The sequence below is a fragment of the Typha latifolia genome, chromosome 7 (genome assembly GCF_019914945.1).
Source record: "Typha latifolia isolate L0001 chromosome 7, TyphaL0001v2, whole genome shotgun sequence".
Classification (NCBI taxonomy): domain Eukaryota; kingdom Viridiplantae; phylum Streptophyta; class Magnoliopsida; order Poales; family Typhaceae; genus Typha; species Typha latifolia.
Window position 1 is genome coordinate 631,379 of NC_133092.1, and position 23,666 is coordinate 655,044.

Below are 23,666 nucleotides of genomic sequence, written 5' to 3' on the forward strand. Positions count from 1 at the left end.
CTTTTCCTTTCCTTTCCTTCGTCTGGTTTAAAGTCTTGTTCGATGGAGATGTCGACAGTTGACTACCTTACAAGTAAGTAAATTAAGCTCCATGAATTTAAGGACGATAGCAGCAGAGTCCGAGGCCCGAATCTCTTTAGCTTACCTTCTCAACTCTTCTAAAGGCTTCGTAAAGAAAAAGATAGAAGAATATAAACCTAGAGTGGTCTTTCTGATATCTATGACAACCACTGACTAATGACTATATCTATATATAGGACGTGGCACCATTTTTGGTGATAAATACGAAATCAATTCCTGCGCACCTTTTTGTAAGGTCGACATGTCCCCCACTGTACAACTCTATATTTCCTTGCAAAAGCCTTATCTCCTTCAGATCTCTCTCAACTCTACAGGGCCAACCCTACCAGCGAATAAGCATCTCAAGCCTTCCTCCTCCTCCTCCTCCTCCTCCTCCTCCTCCTCAAGAATCCCAACGACGCCCATGGTGGTCCAACCACCAGGAGGCTTAGATTAGTATTCCAATGTCAGATTCCAATATTATTATTCCCTATCTGTGTCTGTCCGTACGTGAAAAGGAAGTAGTCAGTCGTTCATCAAAAGCCATTGCGTTTAAGAATTGAGTGGCTTCTCTACTAGTTACATACATACACACACACACACACACACACATATATATATATATATATATATATATATATGTGGAATCTGATGATCTTACAATGTCTTGTTATGGATGTTTTTGGTCAACCCGAGTGGAAATTATTTTACGTAGGATATTAAAAGAAGTTCCATCCGTTTAGCAGAGAAAGCAAGGAGAAACGTTTACTTTCTTGGTTTATTTATTTATTTTTTCTTTTTCACTAGAATTTACTTGGCTTTTTTTACGTGGAGATCTTTACAGTCTGTATGATGTGGCAGTCAAAAAAAGAAGAAATAAAAAAGGTGATATTGATAGTTGCGTACGGATCGTGGCCCATCGCCGTGATCATTCTTTTTTTATAAAGGGAAAAAATATTACATGGTATCCCGTACGACGTGGCAGTCCATACTGAAGCTTTTTGTCGACCTATTACCTAATTTTAGAAATTACACTACTTTGCTAGATTTGGATATCTTCTTTGTGATGATCGGCCTAAAGGTTTAAAGCCGATTAGGGAAAGTTGAGAGGCATCTTATCTTCCAAATTAAAAGCATATATACTTGTCAGATAAATCTCTGCTCAGACGTATAGAAATTAAATTAAATTAAAAAACCACTTGCAAAAAAAAATTCTCAGTGGGAAATGGTTATATTTTGGCTCCTATTTCTCACTTCAGGAAGCCATTGAGAACTATAGATATTTTGATCGATATTGTAATCATTTAATGCGATGTGGATTATCAACCAAAATAATTGTCAACATTATGATGTTAAATTCGGTTGCCCTCGTCAGCTAGCTAGCTAATTACTTTGATATTCATCTACTCCGATTAGGTTTCGGGTCTGGATCGAGATAGTCTGCAATTAATAGCGACATTGAAATGCATGGTGTTTGAACGGAAGGATTGAAAATGAGATTAGATTGATGCCGACGATGGTCTGTGATGAAAAAAAAAAAAAAAAGAACGAAAGAATTATCTTCCATTGGGAGGTTGAGAATTGATTTCCCACTTACCTTATTTACTTAAAGGAGCTTCATTTTTGCATCAGATATATAATCCAAGTAAGTAGATTGTCATTTTGTTGAAAAAAATTAACTGCAACGCTGCAAGAATGCACATCATCATTAATGCTTCTGTCTGATTTATACTTGAGATGAACAGAGTCGCAGTCATTTGAAATACATTACATAAAAGTAGAGTTTGATGAAGATTCTTGGGTTCTGGTAATTAATGCGGAGGCATTCATGTAACAGTTGACATGGCATTATTAATTTATGTAGGCAGATGGTGATGTTTTAAGTGAATCAAGCAGCAAGGAATATTAACCGAGTTTCTAAAATGCAAACGTTTTTTTGTGATCGATGGCAGCAACACTGCTGATCAGCATAGAGACTAGAGATAGATAGATAGATAAAACATGCAGTGCCTTTCAGAAAAGGATACGATCGAAGACTTTTGGCAGATACTGAACAATAAATGTGAGCCCTTTATAAGCGCATTCTTTCTATCCACATTTTGATAATTGTTTCTCTTTATCTAAGTATTCCAATATCTTCAAAAGAAATAAAGTAACTACGAAATGGGACGGAAAATTAAAATCTCCAGCTCTCTAGAAGCCAAGATGATGAGATAGTTTGATGAAGATGGGAGATTAAATTAATTAAGGAAGAAACAATCTATGGGCAAAGGATTGGCCACATCACATAAACCAAAGACTCAAAATACCCTTGCTAGTGCTTGCACTTCTTTTCCACGTCATACTTTCACTCTGCCAGTTGATCTATGAGAGAGGATGTTGGTGTTAGGCTATTTACTGGGTCTGGGTCTTCTTCAACTTTGAGCATCCTGTGCCATCTGTTATCTTCTTTTGGTTTGGTTGATGAAAGTATAGCCAAAATATTTAAGTTTTGAATCCATGCCACTTGATACTTAAATTTTTTAGGAACATGTAACTTTAGTATGCATGCAGCACTGTTGCTGCTAATATCACACTGTCATCATCACTAATTACTCTTTAGAAGGTATTATACCAAATTATATATGATTACTTATTAAAGTGATCATAAGGATGCCAAAGTGAGCACTTGGTTAACTTTGTGAATCTCTTTTTGTTTGTGATGAAGACCATGCAGTTGCTTCCTTCCAATAACATTACTGTCATCAACATGGATAGGCTAATGAAATCCTTCTCAGGATGGACAGATGCTATGACAACTGAACCATCTAAAGAAAAGAAAGCCATTTAGAGAGAGAAGAGAAAGAGATGGGATGATATCTTTTTTAAGATAAATTTACATTTAACATCCTATATTTTCACTTATTTGCAATTGATATCCTGTGCTTTAATATTTATAAATCGAGTCGTCTATCTTAAATAAATATGTGCAGAAAATAATTTGGGCTAACATCGCATATGAAAATATTGAGATATCAAAATCTTCTTTCTTCGATCTTCTTTCTTTTATAGCACAATGAATATTATCTTCTCCTCTAATCTTAAATCTAAAGCTAGAAGAGAGCAATTTAGATCCGGCCAAAAATTAAAGTGAGGTTTTTTTTTATTTCTATTTTTTTAATCTCTTCTAGTCTCTTAGCTTTGAGTAAAAAAATTTCGGTAAAATTACTTCAAGTTTGGTAGAGTATCTTGAGTTAAGTAAGGTATCTTCCACATATTTGATAAATTGAAGGATTCGATTTACAAATAATAAAAGGTACAAAATAGATGAAACAGACCGATGTTAAATGCAAATTTCTTAATTTTTTTTTTCCTTACAAAAAGATGAGTTCTTCTCTCACTTGTCGATTGCAAGCAGGCAATTTACCCCCACCAACAATGCCATAAATGGGACGGTGTGGCCATGGAAATATGCATTTATTGTGACCAGATACTCAAACCAGGGAATAGGATATGATTCCCTTTACCCTCTCCTTGATGTGTCTTTAAAACCAAGCAAGACAAGGATAAGATCATAGGAAACCATTTATTGTGTCATTACTCTTTATCCCTTCCCTATTCTTGGCTGAAGTTTTAATCACACCCTGCATGTTAAAATGGAAGTACAGAGCAGAGATCCTGGGGGGGAGAAGAAGAAAAAACAGAGAGTAAATAGAGTATTAAGGACTATTAATGTTCAGGAAATCCATAGATATGCATGTTGGAATGCACTTTCCATATGATTATGTGTAGTCCTTATCAGTTGGTTGGTGGTGGGGCCTAAGACCTTTACCCTTGGTTAGGGGCCCTTTGCCCCCCTTTAAATAACGGTGCTGCAGCTTACTTTTGTTTCATCCACATCCTTCCCCAAATCAGAGGGACTTCTTCTTAAGTCTCTCAGACAGGTTGCAGAAGAAGGGGAAGGAGGCAAAATGGTTTGTTAATTTCCCTCCTCTCTACCTTTCTTTGTTATCGGTTCCTTTTCTTTATCTCTGTATACTGGGTTGTAATGATCTACACCTCTTTGCTGCATCGTGGCAGGAAGAAGAAGGGCATGAGCAGGAGAGATGGGTGGGTTATGTGGATTGGAGGTGCAGGCCAGCCTTGAGAAGGAAACATGGTGGCATGCTTGCAGCCTCCTTTGTCTTGGGTATATATATATATATATATATATAACTATATGTCCTTCTGGAAGAACTCTTCAAGCTTCTTCTCTTTCTACTAAATGATGTAAAGGAAATTTGAACTGAATTTAAAATTTTTAGAAAAAAGATAAAAAAAAGGTTCAATGTTGATAGCTTCCTTTCTTCTTTGTGGTGACTTAAAAAGTCTCTTTTCTTGGCCTTCTGTTTATTGATAGGTTCCAGATTTCCATCAACAACATCTTTTTTCTTAGAATAACAGACAGCATCTTCATGCAGAAAGCAAAAATCATTATCAAATATTATCAGTCATCTAAATTCAGAATTATTTTTTTCTTCTCTTTCATTCATGATTGTTGCTAAGTACTTGTTATTTGTCATAGTATGTAATTGTGTGTGTGTGTGTATATATATATATATATATAGCAGCTATATATATTTCTGTAAACTGACTGTCTGAAAGCGGCATGGTGGTGGAATTGGGTGCAGTGGTGGAGATAATGGAGAATCTTGCATTTCTATCCAATGCAAGCAACTTGGTCACCTATTTGATGGGCTTCATGCACTTCTCGCCTTCCCGCGCGGCCACCACCGTCACCAATTTCATGGGCACTGCCTTCCTCCTGGCCCTACTTGGTGGCTTCTTGTCTGACGCCTTCTTCACCACGTATCTCATCTACCTGATAAGTGCTCTCATACAGTTCCTGGTAATTATAAGCGTTCATTTTACCTTCTTATTCTTAATCGAGGGCATTTATTTTTTATCAAAAAAAAGAAGAAGAAGAAGAAGGAAGATTATACTATTTGCAAATATAAAGCAAGGGAAATTGCATGCAGAGCAACAAGTGCTCTGAATGGCAATTAAATCAATTATCTAGATAGCAAGTCATGGCTTAATATTTCACAAGATTCTGGGGCCATAGTAATCTAATATTCCTCCCAACTTAGGCGACGTGGTGTGTTATCTAGCAAATCATGCGTATTACTGGATTCTGGGGCCATAGTAATCTAATATTCCTCTATCTTAGGTGAATTGATGGTGTGTGGGGGCCTACACAGCCACTGCTGCATTTAATCATGGCTTTAATTCCCTGAGTTGTTAGGAGCAGTAAATGATTCTTAGTAACCATCTGATGTTGCACTGCTTTTGTTAGCCTTGGTCAGAGGGAATCACATAGGCCAAGTGGGCTTAGTTGAATTCAAAAGTATGAAAGCCCTCAAGGCTCAAATGTTAGAGGAAAAGGACAATAGGATCAACAATAACCACATGAAGACACGGTCACATCTTTCTTACACTGCACTCCATCCTATTAAAGTGTGCCAATTAATAGGTGCAGTGAACTTGGATTCGGAGAATAGGCTTCATATTGTCAAGAAACAGAGGTAGATTGATACCTACGCAGTGCGTAGGATTACAGTTGGTTTTGGTTGCTGTTGTCAGTCCCATTAGGAACCTACATATCTGAAGCTACCTTTGTCTTCTTCTCTTCTCAATCCTTCCAATATGTTATGCAAGATCCAAAAGTATGTTGATTTTGTTCAAAGGAACTTATGTTTGTTCACATCTAGATGGCACCAGAACCTAACTCCATTCACTTTATCCATGAAACCTTTTTTTTTCTTCTTTCCTCTCAAGATAGAAAGAGATAGAAAGGAGATGTTTTATGCTGACTTTGGTGAGAAGTCCCAAAGCTCTCGGCTTGTAGTGATTCACGTGCTAATCCCTCGGGTAAAGTTCGCCAACTCTCTTTCATGTTTGACAGAGATAAAAGTACACAAGTTGTCAATGACTATAGGAGCCAAAACATTCTTGTGGGCTTAATGCTTAAGCTTGGGCTTTAGAATAGTATGAGTACACACAACATGTTCATACCTTTACATATATATATATATATATATATATATATATATATATATAGATCTAGACTAAAAATTTGTCTTAAATATTTAACATATATTTGTCTCGTGATATGGGGAAAATTTAAATCTTCGATAAAAATATTTATTACTTTTGCACTCGGGATACGAAATCGCTTTGTTTCTACCTTGTCATCTTTTGACATATAAATCCTGTGATCACTTGGTTGATGTGATCTTCTAACTAATAAATAGGGGGAAGTGGGTAATATGCAGGCAATCTTCTCCCTTTCTTTTGATGATAAATATGCCAAATTATGGATTCTTAGCTCAAACTCTTGGCCTACAGTGATGTCAACACTTTCTTTGCGACCGTTAACAGGGTCTAGTGCTCCTCACAGTGCAAGCGAGGTCTTCGTCCCTTAAACCACCTGCCTGCAATTCCTTAGACACCAACAAAGGACCACCATGTCAAGTGGTGTCCGGTCGTAAGGCTGCGCTGCTCTTCTCAGGCCTCTACCTCACGGCCTTAGGTGTAGGTGGCATCAAGGGCTCTCTGCCGGCCCACGGCGCGGAGCAATTCGACGAGGACACCGTCAACGGCCGCAAGGCGCGCTCCACCTTCTTCAACTATTTCGTCTTCTGCCTCTCTTGCGGAGCCCTTATCGCGGTGACCTTCGTAGTGTGGGTGGAGGACAACAAAGGATGGCAATGGGGCTTTGGAATGTCTACCATAACTATTTTGCTCTCCATACCAGTCTTCCTTGCAGGCTCTACTACTTATAGAAACAAGATACCGACCGGAAGTCCTCTAACCACCATTGCCAAGGTAATAAGATCTTGATACATTATCAGTATGTATATATAATTACTATGTTTTTGTAACATTATTATCGATGTAACTAGGTGTTAATCTCTGCGGTGTTCAACCGTCATGCGGCGCAAAGTCCGAGCAACGCGATTGTAGACATGGCAGCAAGCCCTACAAAGACAATTGAGACAGAGAGTAGATGTGATGCAGAAGTGAAGATAACTTGTGATGCTCCATCTGAAGAGCTAAAATTCCTCAACAGAGCAGTGCAAGGCCAGGCAATTCATAAGGCATTCAAATGCACCGTGGAGGAAGTGGAACAAGTCAAGGTAGTCATAAAAATCCTCCCAATTTTCCTATCAACCATCATGCTCAATTGCTGCCTCGCCCAGCTCTCCACTTTCTCAGTAGAACAAGCCGGGACAATGGACACCCGCGTCGGCCGGCTCACCGTGCCGCCCGCATCCCTACCCGTGTTCCCGGTCACCTTCATCATAATCCTCGCACCCATCTACGACCATGTCATCATTCCTTTCACGCGTCGGCTGACGAAGACCGAGATGGGCATAACTCACCTGCAGCGAATCGGCGCCGGCCTCGTGCTCTCAATCGTCGCAATGGCCGTCGCGGCTTTGGTCGAAACCAAGAGGAAGAGGGTGGCTCGGAGTTCAAACATGGTGGACTCTACAGAGCCGTTGCCTATTACTTTCTTCTGGATTGCATTGCAATACCTCTTCTTGGGCTCAGCTGACCTGTTCACGTTGGCTGGATTGCTGGAGTTCTTCTTTAGCGAGGCACCCCCAAGGATGAGGTCTTTGGCGACGTCGCTCTCGTGGGCTTCGTTGGCCATGGGTTACTACCTTAGCTCGGTGCTTGTCTCGGTGGTGAACAAAGCAACAGGGAGAGCAAATCACAAGCCATGGCTATCAGGGAGCAACTTGAATCACTACCACCTCGAGAGGTTTTACTGGTTGATGTGTGTGCTTAGCTTGATCAATTTTGGGCACTTCTTGTTCTGGACGAGTAGATATAGGTACAGACGAGCTGGGATTAACTGGTGATGGGTATATGGAATAAGCTATATATATATATATATATATATATATATATATCATGGTATGCTACAGAACCTCCATGGCAAACCCATGACCCAAGCACCAAGCCCCCATGCGTACTAGTGTTTTCAAATAAAGCCATTACAGAAGGGGAGAATTAAATTATTATATATGAAGGCAGAACTAAATATCAATGGAATTTTCCTTTTCTTGTTTTATTTTTTTGGATGTATAACCGCCCTTGTTCATTTTTCCATATATAAATCTCTCAAGTAAGGGTTTTCCTGTCAGTTTACTGGTAAATAGCTTTATATTTTAACTCATAGAGCTCATTTGGCAACGGGATAAGGATAAAATGAGCACTTGTCTATGGATAAAAGTAGTTTTTGTTCTAATATTTTTTTCAGGTGTTTGGTTAGAAAATTTTGGATAAGTTTTGAAATATGGAATAAGAATAGTATTTTTGTTGTGATAATTGAGATAAAAAGATTAAAATAATCAAATTAACTTATTGCTCTTTTTCTAGTTTAATATAAATATATTTTTTTAAAGATGGATAATAGGATTAAAATTAACTATAAATTATATATTATTTATAATTGTTATATTATCTTCTCATGAATAATTTTATAATTCTTGGTCAAAAATTAATTTGACATAATTTACCATACTTTATACAATATATAAATAGCATCACAAATAGATGAAGATTTCATAGAAACTTTTTACTACAAATTTATTCTAATATATTACTAAGTAAATTATAATCCGATTAGAATGTGAATACTTGAATTTAAATTGGGTCTTATTATATTCGTATGGGCAAATTGATTATTTTCTTTTTCTTTTTGAATAAAAGAGTGAGATAACTATCTTTTATCCCAACACTTTAGCACCCATAAAGAGACATAGTTGTTAAAGATAATATGACGGGCATCTTTGAAAAAAAGAAACAAAATTTGAGGAGTACAGATGTGTGAAAAGGAAGATGAACTTTGGTGTAATCTTTTCATAAGTGAAAAAGGTTTACATCAGTCTCAATATTTATACACGGAGACCATAACAATAATACTAGAATATTATTATCTAGTGTTCTATAGTTACAAAATTAGTCTGGATCTGTTTGAAAAAAATACCCTTTTTTTTTCCCTTCTCAAGCAGGCACATCGAATGTCTAATTAATTGGAGGACAAATTCACTGGGATACAGAATTAGCCAAACTAACTTGAATTAAAAGAAGGGATTAAGGATTCAACGAGCATGAGTTGGCATGGCGCATGAAACAAAGGGCGAGTAATTCCCTTCTTGATATACGTAATCATAGTAAACAATACCGGGGCTTACGTGGTTGTGTATCCCTTCGTACGTTGTGATCACATACCTCGGATCCTCTCGATCTCTTTCCACTCTCTTCTTCACTCCACAACCATCACTCGAACACCGGTAATAATTCCTACACCATCGTTTAATTTAATTTTTGTAATAAATTAATATAATATGATATATAATTAAATTAATTGTTAACCATACCTAGGATTTGGACTACTTTTGACGGACTTCTTCCCATACTTCCTCCACTTGAACCCATCGTCCAAGATCTCTATCTCCGACTTCGTTCTGAACCCAATTCTGCAACCTACTTCTACTCTACTTCTCTTCTTCTTCTCATTGCCGTTAGTCCTATATGAGTACTCAGATAATTAATTAAACAGTTAAGGGAGAAGATATATAAAGTAGTACGTGCAAACATATATAGAGTGTTAACATACATGGTAGCTTCAATAGGCTGTTCGGCCGCCGCCATCGGTGATGAGATGTCGTCGAACGCGATGAAGTCGTTCACTTCGAGGGAGAGCTCAGAGTCCATGGCGGGGGAGAATTCACAACCAGGGAAGGTTAGAGAGAGATCCCCATGGAAGAGGAGAGGAGAGTAAGAGAAGACTATGTCTTCCACTCCCAAAGGAGCCGCCATTGACCGTAACTTGTTGCATCATAGACGTATATATATATATATATATATATATAAGGATAAGGATCAAGTGAAATGTTTACTGCGTCGGTGAAGCGAAGGTTCGTAATTTGCGTCACGTGTCAAATCAGTTGATGTGAGTCCTTCAAATCGGTCCACGTTGAGGTGGGTCAGATGCCACTTAATTCTCCATTCTAAGCATGTGCTTAAAATTAATTTATAGTTTGGGAGGTGAAAGTTAATATGTCGGCATTTTATCTAGCTCTCACTATGAAATCAAATCTATCTATGCGTACTCACGACCGTTCATTTGCAATCTCACAGCTGGCTAGTAAAGTATGTGACTAGAGATTTCAACCAGCAAGGGGGGGGAAAAACTAAGAATAATCAAACCAAGGAAAGTAATTTTGTCTCCTCCGATCGAACCAAAGTTGGAGACAGGCAGTTGTCCCACAAAGTGATGAATTATTATTATTATTATTATTTTTCCTTTGGAAGACAAGTCTTCTAATTTGATTCTGATGCTGTGACCTTTAGCTTTCTTTCTTAACAATTAAACGATACACAGGTTGTTCTCCTTCGCACCTTCCAGGACGATGCTTCAAAGACCAAAGTTATACATTTCAAGACTCAGTTTTCTCCAGTTGTACTCTTGGGAATTCGCTGTCACTGAGAGGGTGTTCTGTGACTAATTCTAACCAATTCATGTTTTTCAGGTCAATTCACAAAAGGCACCTTGAATTTGAGTTCTATCAAAATCAAGATACTAATAGGTAAAGTAGCATTTAGCTGTGAGAACTTCTACACTACTTTAGCTACGCTCATTTTTTAAATTTGTATAAACAAAACTTATATCAGTTTATGCTAGTATAATGTTTGATTATAACCAATACAATAATATATTTATTATATTTGATGTGATAAAGAAATTACAAAGTTGAGAAATATTTTAATAAATTATTAGAGAATATACTCTTTATAATCTATAGATGAGGAGATGAGAGAGAATAATTGAAATGATGGCTTTTATAGTTAATTAGATTGATATTTTTTCAAGTATAAAATAACAATTAGACTTTATTGATAAATAAAACATATTGGATATATATGAGAGAGAAATAGATATTAGTAAACTAGTATTGTAATAAGTTATTATTTGATTACTATTAAGTATAGACCCCAATGCTTAATGCACAACTGAAGGGTCAAAGAAATTTCAATCGAAGAAAAATAAAAGAATAAAATATAAGATGAGAGAGAGCATTTGTCACTTGAGCTCGAATAATATCACTTTAAAGAGTGAAGGTATGACCGAGTAAAGTTCATTTATTAGACATATATTTCCTAACAAATACAAGTGCATGCAAGACAGAGGATCATCAATAGAACAGAAGAAAATATTCTTCATAAAGCTTTAAGGTAGCTTTACAGACTCCAAATTTATTGCGTAAAGTGGATGAAATGTGTTAATTGTTAATCTCAGAAGATTAGTAGTATGATATTTCTCAGCAGATGATAATGAATAGGACTTTGAGTATCCAAGATGTGAAAGAAAACCAAAAAAAGCTTCAGTTACACTACATTTCAACTTTAGCACCCTCGAGTAGAAAGAAAAAGAAGACAGGGTATCCTCGATGTTATCGTTGGATCATTCTGTCTCAACTGTTTTGGTTCACTGTAAATGAAGACACACATCAATTTTTATTGTGTAGCATCTTGCTGAAGAAATTTCAGTGACTAGATTTTTGAACTTTCACTTCTTTAATTTTAGTACAAATTACAGCTGACGTGAGGGAATAAGGAGTGATGGATTGAACCCATCCTCTAAAATTTTCCAAGCGATAAACAAACCTAACCACACGTAGCTAAATAATTAGATATACCTGTAGGTGTATTACGAACAGCTAGAGCACCCTACTGTGATGGCCTTGAAGGGCCAGCAGAAGAAGATAAGCTCCTCACTGCAACTTTGACTGCGCCTACTGCACCAAGTTGCCACATCTCAGGGCTCAGCCCATTATCAATGTTCTTCGAACTCTCGTCCATCTGAACACAAACATAGAATGCAATCTGCAAAACAAGTAAGCAGCTAATTTAGAGGTCCTTCTCTTCAGCTCTTATTAATAGTGGTTGCTCATGAATGGTCACAAGGTTGAGCATTTGCTCACAGAAGTGTTTTAGAGTCCACAAGAGACTTCAACAGCTAAGAACCTAAAGAAAACTATGCTTGAAGGAGACCCAGAGAAAAATTGTGTAAGAACAGACATACTGGTCTCGGAATCTTACATGGTCCACCACAAAATCAAGCTAGAATATGTAAAAGCATGACATAAAAACTGCACTTTTGTCTCTTTTCTTGCTAGAAGAAACAAGACTGAGAAGACTCACTCTAGAATTTAAATTATACCTTGCCAGATGCATTCCGTACTGGTGATATGTGAAGAAGATTCCGGAAGGAGCTTCCATCTTTCCTGAAAAAGTAATACAAGATAAGCACGATTTCAGCTCCTTCCAAACACCGTCACAGAGGATTAACTTCTGAAATTCCAACAACTACATGCCAAGTTACAAGTGGGATGTTCACCTGTAATTCAATAGACGCACTGTACAAGATTGCTGGCCATGAATGCTCTTCTTTATCTACATTAAGAGCACAAATAAGTTAAGAAACTGCATACCAGTAATTGCAAGAAAAAGGTCACCAGCCAACAAAATACATAACAAAGGATATCTGAACAAATTCCCAAGTACCTACCTCTTTCAAAACCTCATAATCTGTACCTGGTCCATTTAAAAATCTACAATTACATCCCAAGACTTCCTGCCTTGAGTAACCTAGAAGGGAAATATTAGTTAAAATATGTACCATCTCAATATATCAAATAGAAAATTCATGTCAACTGTCATTCATAATTTGAGAGCAAGTCTTTCGTCCACAAGTAAGAAACTTGTTTGCAAGCTGTTTTTAATTGAAAAGAGAGCACAGTATAATAACAGTTCAATCAAATGGCAAATTTAGGAGAAATATCAGCATGCCTCCTTTAAATCACCCACTAGTCGCTTTATGATATAGGATAACATCGCCAACAATTATATATAATATGCACATTCTATATAATATCAACAGCTAGAATGATTTGTGCTTCCAGTCAATGAGAAAGTTTGATGAAATTCTTGGTAGATAAAACCATTTAGAAGGAAAAATACTGGCATGCTGCTGACTGTAAACCAAATTTCCCAATCAGTTTATCTAAAATATGAGAACTTGAATTAAAAAGTTATAATTATATAAAATTGATGACCATTCAAGGATAGATCTCATGATTTACCCCCACACGGATCATAAGAAATTTGAGGTAAATTTTAGGGTGACAGTCAGAAAAGTAGATGTTCCTGATTGGGCAGCTCACTGGAAGAACAAGATGCATACATGAATGGATAAACAAATATTAAATTGGTATATCATCTTTATGTCAAAATGAATTTAATAGTTTCATCCGGAATTTTTAAATAAGAAGCTACCCTAGTGTTGCAGTCATGCCAAGCTGTGTTGATCAAGGCCACAACACACTGGCAGCAAGCTACATCAGGCTATCTCATGGCACAGAGGACCATGGTAATCATTCTTAATCTCATTCATCATTACCTCTATGACATTGTTGACAAAGATTCTAGTCACTTTTATCTCACACTTAGTCTATTTTCAGCCTGCTTTATTGATAATTCTAGTTAACCATTCTCCTCATCATTTCAAATTTTCGATTTGTTCATAACCATATGTTAATCAAGGTTGACAAGGTTCAAGCCATGGAACAGTTCAATCTTGTGTACTTCTCATTCAACTATCTGATGCTTTTGTCGATTCAGATATAGCTTCCATTGGAGCTAATTAACAATACCACGCATATTGTCTATAGTCAACGTAGCTAGTACTTCCATTAATATTTTCCATTTTATTCATAGCTTACCTTAATATTAATCTTTCATGTCTTAGGTATTATCGAGAAGTAATGATGCATATTTCTATGCATCTTTCTTGCATAACAGAATTGCCAGAAAACACTGCTGTATAGTGGGGTTCCAGAGCTAAGAGAAATAGAATAACCAAGCAAGAGCAAGAGGCAGAAAACAAAATGCTAAAATAGATTCCATTTATAGATACATGTATGAAAGAAGAATATCAAGATGCTTTAGTGCAATATGAACTACGAAGAGAACACAGAAAGTGGTTCGCTCCTATTACCAAGCTATCACCAAACCCTAGCAGAACCCTCTCTAAATCCTAAATCTAGGTGTGAAGCAAAATAGGAAAGAGCTTCCTTATCCGATTCTTATTCTAGTTATAAATTTTCATTTGGAAAGTAGATATTTTTACCCTAAAGTACCGAAATATTTCAATGAGGTATGACGAAATGCTGCTACGTCAGAAAATCATAAATACGGGCGAAGCAGAACACTGATCATATTTTGCGACAATGCAAGTTAACACAAAAGGAGAAAAAGAAAACAACCAGAAATTTACAAAAGCATCTGAATTGTAGCACATGGCAGTTCCAGATAAATGATGTATTCAACCACTGAAGATTATCTTGAACTTTAAATGCCCAAATAGTTTTCGTAAGAGGATAAGGCTCAAGCACCTGTCAGACTTAGAAAAGCATCACTGGCGTAGACGATAGGCATGTCAGGTGAATGGGGATCAGTCCTGCAAAATACAGTCATTCTCAATTAATAGCTCAAAAGCATATCTTAGAGATGTTATATTCAAGAAACGTAATACTAACTATACTAAACCAATCGACAAAAGAATCTGAAATAAACTCACAATACAAAACTCTGTTTGATTCTACCGAGAGAAATATTCAACGACGAAGGAAGAGAAGCGACGCCACTGCCTGCCGAACCACATCTCTTCCCACAAACTACTCTACCGGTCATCTTGCTATACCGATTCAGCGCCGACAAGATGCAGTTAATGGCATTCGCAGCCTTCTCCTTCTCCTGATCGCCAGCCATTTGCGGCTCTTTGGCCTCCAACCCTATAAAATGCCACTAGCAACGACAAATTCACATACTTCGCCTTCCCAAACAAAATCAGAATGACCTCTCTTATATAGGCAAAAGAAGAAACAGACCTCTGCTATCCATATCAACAAACACCTCGCGTGCATGATGACTGCAATCCAAATCTTTATCCAGCCGCACCTCTTCCCGGCACGTGCCGAGCACCGCGCCACATCTCTCTGCCCCGCACCTAGACCTCCTCTTAGAAATCGGCACCTGAACAGCGACAAAGTGAAGGACCCGGCCGTCCTCGGCGCCGAATACGGGGCACATGTGGAAGAGTATCCAATGCGGCGTCCCGTCCTTGCGGTAGTTGAGGATGCTGATCTGGACCGTCCGCTCCTCCCTGATCGCCTCCCGGATCTCCATCACCGATCGTCGATCCGTCGCGGGGCCCTGGAAAATCCGGCCGTTGCGGCCTAGGACCTCTCCGAAGGCGTACCCTGTCATGGCGAGGAACCCACGGCTGGCGAAGACGATCGGATGGCCGGCGATGGCCGGATCGGTGATCAAGAACGGATCTTCGAGCTCGTCGAGGGCTTCGAGGACCCACTGAGAGTACCGCGACGTGAGGGACTGGTCCACTAGGCGATCGCGGACGCTGTTGCTCCCCATCTATGGCAATAGATCGTCGGAGGAGGAGGAGGAAGACTCAGCGGTACCACCATGTGAGCTATAGAGGAGAGGAGAAGGGGAAGGAGGAGAAAGAGGAAACGAAGGCTTTGTGGCTATTGCCATCAAATAGAGGAAGGGGGAGGGAAATATCTCTGGGTTTGGGAATCAAGAGATGACAAAGGACGCCCACCGTTTGATTGGGGAGGGCGGTGGACTAAAATCCGGTACAAGTTTAGGTGGGTCCCGCGGTACAACGGAACAAACTTGTGTAAATGTGGAGGGAGATGACGTGAACAGGGGGGGAGGATGAGGACAAATCTAATGGACGTGGTGAACCGGGGGAGGTTACTACTGTACAGCTCACAAATTGAAATAGGCAAATAGCTCCGCCGCAGGCTGTAGCTTATTAGCTTTAATAGTGAGCAAACATCCGACGCATTTGTTTTTCGCTTTGTGATTGGTTTTTATTTATTGGGGAGATTAAGATCCTATGAACTTCTAATACCTGTCCAAATCTGGACACGCGGCACTCGGAAGGCCATAGTGTTACACGTCGAGATTTAATAGCCATTGGGAAATTTTAGATCTTTGTTGGAAATGTCATAATACACCATCAAAGCTCTTAAAAATATCCCACATGCATATCAACCAATGGACCATTTGGTCGGATGGAGTAAGGAGTTATTTTAAAACTAGAGTACCTCCTGCAGACGATCTTCTACCACCACAAGTCTATAGTACCTCCGTCGGCTTTGGAAACTCCATCACGTCATTCTCAAAGCTACTTCAAGCTTACGTGTCGAGGTTATATTAATCTGTGTGGGCCCATAATACTTGGATGGGTTACGTGGAGAACCTATCCGTTTGCCCACCCAGCCAATTTATGAATATATATATATATATATATGATCTCGTCCCACGATTCTTAAAATTAACGCAACTGCAACTGCAACTGCAACGGCAACGGCCAGTCATCAGAAATCTCAAGGCGAACTGCGACGTGGCAAGTTGTCAGCCGTTGGGGACGTGTGGGGATAAAGGCCATGTCTGGCACCCCCGACTGTCACACGCTATTCTGTGGCTAATCATAGACTGGGACCATAGGAGTCAATCCTCTCTGAGACATAGTTAAGTATACGGGATAAATTTCTTGATAAATGGATCGCTAAATGAGCTTAAATTATAAGCCACAACAACGGATCAAAACAATTACAAGCGCTCAAACTTCTAATCTCCTACTATAGATAGCTATGCTCGACGGAAAAAGAAAAGGTTAATAATAGCACGAATTGAACCGTCCCCAAGGACCTAATTGAAACTATATGGGCCAGGCCAGGCTTATAATGAGTGTGCACCAAACTAACGTCCGACATAATTATTATTATTATGAAAAGAATTGTATCCGGCTATCCTCAGTAGCATAAGTTAGCATCGGTTCTCAACACTCATGAGGTACATAGACTATTATAAATCTTTTATGTTCTTTGGCTAAATTAACGCATCCAGCTACCATTTCGTAAGACGCCAAAGACTTATTTCATTATTAGCTTGCTATTCTTCTCAAATATGTGTAGACCTAACCTTGGAGCTAAAATCTTTGTTAGGAGCATCAAGTCGCTTGAATAGGTACCCTGGCCACATTCAAACAATAAGGAACTTTGAACACCAATTTGCCTAAGTTCATTCACCGTTCTCACGTCCTCGAGCTTTCTGACAACTTGGTGACCACAAATGTGATTGCTTGTACCCAAAAGGAAAGCTCAGGCTTTCTTCTATCATCTCCTCTAGCATTTTATTCGGCTACCACAATTAATGAAATCTATCTTGCTTGCATATGGGTCATAAGATATTATTTATTAAGCTATATTAAGGACAATTATACAAGTGAATCAGACTTTAATTACTATTCTCTCCTTTTTCACGTTTAACGCTTCCCACCACATTCTCCTCTTCCATTTATTTTTCTTTTTAGAAAAAATATATATATTTTTCCTAAAATTTTATAAATGATCAAATACAAAAATTAAATTAATATGCAAAAAATCAGATAGAATATTTTAGAAGAGCTATTTCATACAGGTACGGGTATGCTGAGCTGATCGTCGTGAGGCCAGTCGGGTAAGGTTCGAGCAAGAGTATTTTTTTTTAAACTTTGTTCGCAGTCTGAGGTGAGGACGACGGTGACTAATAGAAGAGAGACGACCAAGAAATTAAGAGGGAGAAGAGAGAAATAGAATGGAAAAACCTCCTAAAAGAAGAGGAAACATAGGGGTACAAAGCCACCGAAGCAGAGCTGTCAACGAGTGACGGCTAAGAAAAGCACAAATTTGTCAAGGTGAAGAATTTTTTTGTTCTCTAATTTATAGAAAATAAATAATGAAAAGATTTAGAAAACAAGTATCAGATATTAAGAAAAAAACCAGAGAGGATCCGGTTATATTTGGCATAGGATTACAATTAGAAATTACAGCATCGCTCAATTGTCCACTTTTACCTCAGCTCCTGCATGACGACGGTAGACGAAGAGGGCATAGAAGCCTCCCCAAGTGGTGGCGACGGCCATGGCCCAGACCACCGCAGCAAAAGCCTGAGGAACGACGACGGCCACTTTGTACGAGAACATAGCCGTTAGGAACGCGGCGAGGCACCACACCGCGCCCTTGAGCTGCTCTCTCTGGTTCGAATCCGGCGCTGCTTTCTCGAACAGCCGCAGACACCAAAAGAGGAGGAGCAGAGCCGCAGAGGAACTTAGCGCGAAAGCCGCCGAATCGAGATCCGATCCGTTGGACATTTTGAAGACAAATGAACGAAGTGGGAAGGAAATGGAAGATCGGAAGTCCGCGGCGATAACAACGAGGAGCGCAGTATTTGATGATTGTTGTAAACTATCCGTTGCCGGCCAACGGCTCTCTGTGATCCGAGTGGCGCTAATGGTAAGTAAGACTTCTATTTTTTCCTTTGGATAATTGAAAGTTTATCCATATCCGTAGACGTCTTAATTAAATATCTATTCTCATCTTATCCGTGTGTAGTCTAACTAGTGTCTTCTCTCAAATCTTAAGCCTTAATGAAAGCCCAGCCGTAAGTCCGAACGTGCCTTCGAAATTGGCCCAACCCGAGTGATTGATGGGCGAGATGGTGAACAGAGGTTCAGGCCCGGTCGTAAGTAAAGCCCGGCCCGCTACTCGAAGATCACCTGTAAGGACAACCCTTAGAATCCTTCAACCGTAGCTACTACACTCGGACGTGATCCATGGCGCCGCCCCGTCCTCCTCGCAAGCAAGCAAGGCTTCCGAAGCATCGTATGAGAAGCAAGGACGCGGCGGAGCGTTCGGCGTACTTCGCGAGGAGGGAGGCGGCGACGGTGCTCCGCCGCGTGCTGCAAGGCGATGCACGTCGCCGCGCCACCGCGTCGATCAAATCCCTCGTCTACTCCCCCTCCGTCCGCAACAAGAAGGCCACCTTTGCCCTCGTCTGCCAAACCCTCAAGTGTACGCCTCTTTCATCTCTCTCTCTCTCTCTCTCTCGCCAGTCTTCATCTCCGGTGCCGTTTAGAGTTTACTCTAGGTCTTGTTATAGTTTCCCGGGTTGCTCTTTTGCATTGTTTTCCTTGTGTCTGAATCTACGGAGGGCGAGTGATCTTGGTTTGGTGGGCTTCTTAGTTCCGTAGCAAGATTTCTATGCGCTAATGGTGTTTAATATGTTCTAAGAACTTTTTTCTTCTCGGGGGTCTCTAGGAATTCATCTCCGTTCTTTTCCCTTCCAATTTTGTCCAAATGTATGTAGATATCCCATTTCAAGAGCCCTGATACCAAGTTGCAACATATTTGTTCTTCAAGTGCTGGCATATCATCAAATCCATACATTTATGTAGTTTTTGTGAAGTTTCTGATTCTTGTCTTTTGCCTTATTGTTCAGATCTTCCTCTTCTCAAAGATGTTATAAAAGCAAGTGACATAGTCACCAGCAAGTGGAAGGTGAATAATTGTGTTCTTTTTTCTTGCGATGTGTGTTGTAGTAGTATCTCATATTTAAGTTTCTTTATGTTTTTGCATTCCATTGTTGCAGAATCTCTTGTTTTAGTCGTGCCTTACTTGTTGGTAGAATTCTGTAACGTTTCTTTAAATTTTTTTTTTTTTTTTACAGAAACAGGAGGAACTAATATATGTAACTGCATATGATATTCTCTTTGGACAGGTTTGTACCTTATTTTTCCTTGCCTTCTTGTTCACATACTTCAAAGTTCCATTCGTCATTAATTCTCTAACTTTTTTGAGGTTGGTTAATGAATTAGCGTTAACTGTTGAGACAGTATAGGAAGAAGTAGAAGTTGCAGTTAGTAATGTAATTTTTTTTTCACTTCTATTACTTTTGTTCTTTCAGATTCATTTGTGATATTTGATGTCAAAGAAAAAAAATTTTAAAAAAATACTTGAATTGCATTTGATACTGAGAAATTGCATTTTTTTTTTATCAACTACTATGCTGCATTTTATTCCCTGATACTAGTCCATATCTTGTACGAGATTATAAAATAAGTCATTTGTATCTGTTTGGTCCAAATTTTTTTTTGTTGACTTAAGATGGTCTGTTTAGGATATTGCAACTACTGGTGCTGTCGAGAAGTTACTTATGCTTCACAAAGATGCTCTTCAGTCTACTTTAGCAGAACTTTGTGCTACACGTAAAGTCAGTAATATTGAAGACTTACTTGATAATCAGGCTGCTGGTATGTTTCCTCTTTGATGCACTTTTATGTGGAACTCATCCTTTGAGGCTTTCTCCAACAACATAGGATTGGCTTATCTCATCCTATTTCATTACTGATATGGAGTGTTACCCTCTTCTTGCCCTATCAGACAATGAAAAGTTCTTAAATACTTTTTCTCTTTCCAATTTACTTGCAAATGCTTTGGAATTTTAATTACTGATGCAGTAATATGCTTTGTTCACTGTTCTTGCTAGTATGGTTACATGCCTTGTTGGTTATCCGCCACTATTAGGCTTACAAGGGATTCATATGTATATGTATACCTCGAGTGCTACTTCCAGATTATAATTATGTTGTTTTCATATTTGATTATTGTCTTACAGTTATCTCCAGGCCTAGATATGTGCGTGTAAACTCACTGAAAATTGGTGCTGAATCTGTCATTAGAGAATTGGGGAAGCAGAATATGGTAGTTTCTCCATCCTTCTTAATTTCCTGTCACTGGTTTTTTTCCCTATACTACAAAGGGCGTGCCTTAACCTTCTGGCTTCACATTCCAATAGAATTATGATAACCATAATTGCTGCTTTAAACTAGATTAGTTGATTTTTTACTATACAAGAAATTGAAATACCATTATTGATATGGAAATATGATTTATGCCACGCAATATTTGACAACAGAAATTCTTAGTGAAAGTTCATAAATCACCAAAAATTTTGCACTAGAATATGATTTGACAGATAACCAGAGATTTCTAATCTTTTATCTTACATCTGGTGGCACTGGGAGTTTGTAATATTAGGTGTATGTACTGAATATAAGATGTATTTGTTGTTTATGCAATTACTACATTCTTTCTCAACACTTTCTCTCTTTTTCTCTTGCTTAAAACCATATTCTCATTTGGTATTCTGGACATCTGATATATGTAACTTAGCATGATGAAACATGTGTACAAGTTCTAACACTTCTCTGTTTTCAAAATGATTGTTTTGAACTTTTATGGTCTGGATAGGTCAAAAAAGATGGCATGATTCCTGATATGCTAGTGCTCCCAGCTGGCGTTGATTTGCATGACCATCCCTTGGTTGTGAACGGAAGTGTCTTTCTGCAAGTAAGCTATATGGATATCATTCGTTTATTTTGCGTCCTTCATCCATGTGTCAAGTATTGCCCTTTATTTCTTTTTGCATTTCCAATGAATATGGTCCAGATTGACTATTGGTCAAAATTATAATTTGTTAAAACCATTTTTGTTTCTCGATAGGGTAGAGCAAGTTCTATGGTAGCTGTTGCCTTGTGCCCTGAGCCAGGATGGAAGGTATGGTTTCTCTTATGATGGCTTCACATGATATATGATATTTAGTAAAATAAGATTCATATGTTTTAAAGCCTGCTTTAGGCTCAATGCACCTACCTTATGATGGTTAATATGTACTTTCCAATCTGTTTCTGGATATTGGAAAAAATATATAATATGACATTTCATTGAGATACTTCTATGTTTCACTTGATACTTTTAATTTACTCTTTTAGCAGTTAAAAAAGGGATCTGTGTCTGTATGAGAGCTAACTATTAACCTATCCATTAGAATGACTATTTGTGTTGAATGATCGCCATACTTATGTGTGATAACTATGACAATTATCAAACAATTGTTAACTATTTCTCAATATACCAAATCCTGAAGGTTCTTGACGCTTGTGCGGCTCCAGGAAACAAAACCATCCATCTTGCTGCTCTTATGAAGGGAAAGGGAAATGTTATAGCTTGTGAACTACATGGGGAGAGGATCAGAATTTTGAAAGATACTATCAAGCGGTCTGGAGCACCTAATATCCTTTTATTTCTTGGAATAACTTTTCAGTTCTTTTGTTTATAGAAAACATGGTTGCTTTTATATTGTTACTTTTGATATGTCGGAGGAGTTCTCCTTTCCCCCAAAATTGAGAAAAATTAACTGATATGTCTTCCCTTTATGTACCGCAAATTGTTGGGACCAAAGGCTTTGTTATTGTTTGTCTTGTCCGTCTTCTTATAGAGAGGTTAGCTATCTTTTAAATTATTCTTCAGTTGAAGTAAACATATATTGAATTTATTTTGTAGTATTGTCACTTAACTTGTTCAAAGATGTGGACGTTGTTCATGGTGACTTTTTGGATATAAATATAAGAGATCCGGCATTTGCAAAGGTATGCTGAAATTTCTCAAAGTGAAATCTTGGGTACTTAATTCTTTTTACTTTTCTGGGTTCTTTATTTTCTCTTCTAAAAGTGATATTGCCTTGAATAAAGACTATAAATAACAGCGCAGCCTTCTTCTCTTTTGGGGCTCTCCAATGATTTATGCAGGTTCGTGCTATTCTTTTGGATCCTTCATGCTCTGGTTCTGGAATCTCTGCTGATAGACTAGATCACCTGCTTCCATCACACTCTACAGGTATTGGAAATTTTCTTTTCCAAAAATTTAGATTTTAAATTTGAAGGACCAGTTTAATTTTTAAAACTGGTGTTTTATGTTAATCATACTAAGCTGTATCTTTGTATAGATAGCACTTATCGTCGTCTAACGAACTGCTGACTTTCTGCATAGGTAACAACGGTGACGCTACTTATCTGAGGAGGATAATGAAACTCGCTGCTTTCCAGAGAAAAGCTCTTGAGCACGCCTTATCCTGTTAGTTTCCGTCAACTAATTCCTGGATCCATAATTGGAAGTACATTAATATCAGTTTTGACTTTATGCCTTTCTCGCAGTCCCTTCGGTCGAGAGAGTCGTCTACAGCACTTGCTCGGTCAACCAAATGGAAAACGAAGATGTTATAAAGTCGGTCCTCCCTTTGGCTACCTCCCTCGATTTCGAGTTGGCTACTCCATTCCCACAGTGGCATCGTCGCGGCCTGCCCGTCTTTGAAGGATGTGAGTCTTAATTTGGCATATCATATGCTAATTATTGCATCCTCAAAACGCTTAGTTTTAGTTTACTTCCATCTCAGGTGAGCATTTGCTTAGAACCGATCCTGCGGATGGCATGGAGGGTTTCTTCATCGCGTTGTTTGTCAGGAAAAGGGTACTTTTGGAGCAGGACAATCGCCATTCTTTGTTGGCGGACAAGCGTTTTGGGAGACGGAAAAAGGTTTTACCTTTCACTGGCTTAAGAATGTCACGGATATTTATTTCAAATGTATGTACGATGCGAAGAAGTACCAAGCACAAATAGTACTAATGTTTCGTGAATGATAATTACTCGACCTCTATTTAGAACAACTTCTATTAAATATAATTTAATACAATTTTTTATAATTCTTCTTGTTCTTCTTTCCATATTTCTACTGAAACATTAATGATATTAAATCTAGTA

At 38.4% G+C, this 23,666-nt stretch overlaps 4 protein-coding genes across 5 annotated transcripts; 2 read left to right on the forward strand and 2 right to left on the reverse strand.

Annotated features, from left to right (window-relative positions):
* Positions 1-3,875: 3,875 nt before the first annotated feature.
* Positions 3,876-8,161, forward strand: LOC140792027 (protein NRT1/ PTR FAMILY 4.6-like). Its single transcript, XM_073142811.1, has 5 exons — positions 3,876-4,013; positions 4,120-4,228; positions 4,710-4,927; positions 6,460-6,906; positions 6,984-8,161. Exons 1-5 carry the CDS (start codon positions 4,011-4,013, stop codon positions 7,947-7,949), a joined length of 1,743 nt encoding a protein of 580 aa, XP_072998912.1. The 5' UTR covers positions 3,876-4,010; the 3' UTR covers positions 7,950-8,161.
* Positions 8,162-8,920: 759 nt separating this feature from the next.
* Positions 8,921-9,947, reverse strand: LOC140792037 (probable WRKY transcription factor 51). Its single transcript, XM_073142826.1, has 3 exons — positions 9,713-9,947; positions 9,474-9,623; positions 8,921-9,396 (listed from the first exon to the last, which is right to left on the reverse strand). Exons 1-3 carry the CDS (start codon positions 9,913-9,915, stop codon positions 9,195-9,197), a joined length of 555 nt encoding a protein of 184 aa, XP_072998927.1. The 5' UTR covers positions 9,916-9,947; the 3' UTR covers positions 8,921-9,194.
* A 1,350-nt stretch (positions 9,948-11,297) lies between these two features.
* On the reverse strand, positions 11,298-16,032 carry LOC140792030 (protein TWIN LOV 1). 2 transcript variants are annotated; one of them, XM_073142816.1, is made up of 8 exons: positions 15,048-16,032; positions 14,738-14,951; positions 14,553-14,617; positions 12,668-12,747; positions 12,497-12,552; positions 12,320-12,383; positions 11,796-11,982; positions 11,298-11,587 (listed from the first exon to the last, which is right to left on the reverse strand). In XM_073142816.1, the coding sequence occupies exons 1-7, from the start codon at positions 15,589-15,591 to the stop codon at positions 11,827-11,829; spliced, it is 1,179 nt and encodes a 392-aa protein (XP_072998917.1). In that variant the 5' UTR covers positions 15,592-16,032; the 3' UTR covers positions 11,298-11,587; positions 11,796-11,826. The 2 variants fall into 2 exon arrangements, with proteins under 2 accessions (XP_072998917.1, XP_072998916.1); XM_073142815.1 differs by lacking the exon at positions 11,298-11,587 and having other exon boundaries at positions 11,633-11,982.
* A 1,769-nt stretch (positions 16,033-17,801) lies between these two features.
* Positions 17,802-23,608, forward strand: LOC140792028 (25S rRNA (cytosine-C(5))-methyltransferase NSUN5). The gene is made up of 15 exons (XM_073142812.1): positions 17,802-17,926; positions 18,091-18,524; positions 18,654-19,082; positions 19,510-19,568; positions 19,738-19,788; positions 20,188-20,320; positions 20,686-20,771; positions 21,321-21,419; positions 21,573-21,626; positions 21,997-22,141; positions 22,437-22,498; positions 22,658-22,745; positions 22,899-22,982; positions 23,063-23,224; positions 23,302-23,608. The coding sequence occupies exons 3-15, from the start codon at positions 18,845-18,847 to the stop codon at positions 23,523-23,525; spliced, it is 1,485 nt and encodes a 494-aa protein (XP_072998913.1). The 5' UTR covers positions 17,802-17,926; positions 18,091-18,524; positions 18,654-18,844; the 3' UTR covers positions 23,526-23,608.
* The last annotated feature ends 58 nt before the right edge of the window (positions 23,609-23,666 follow it).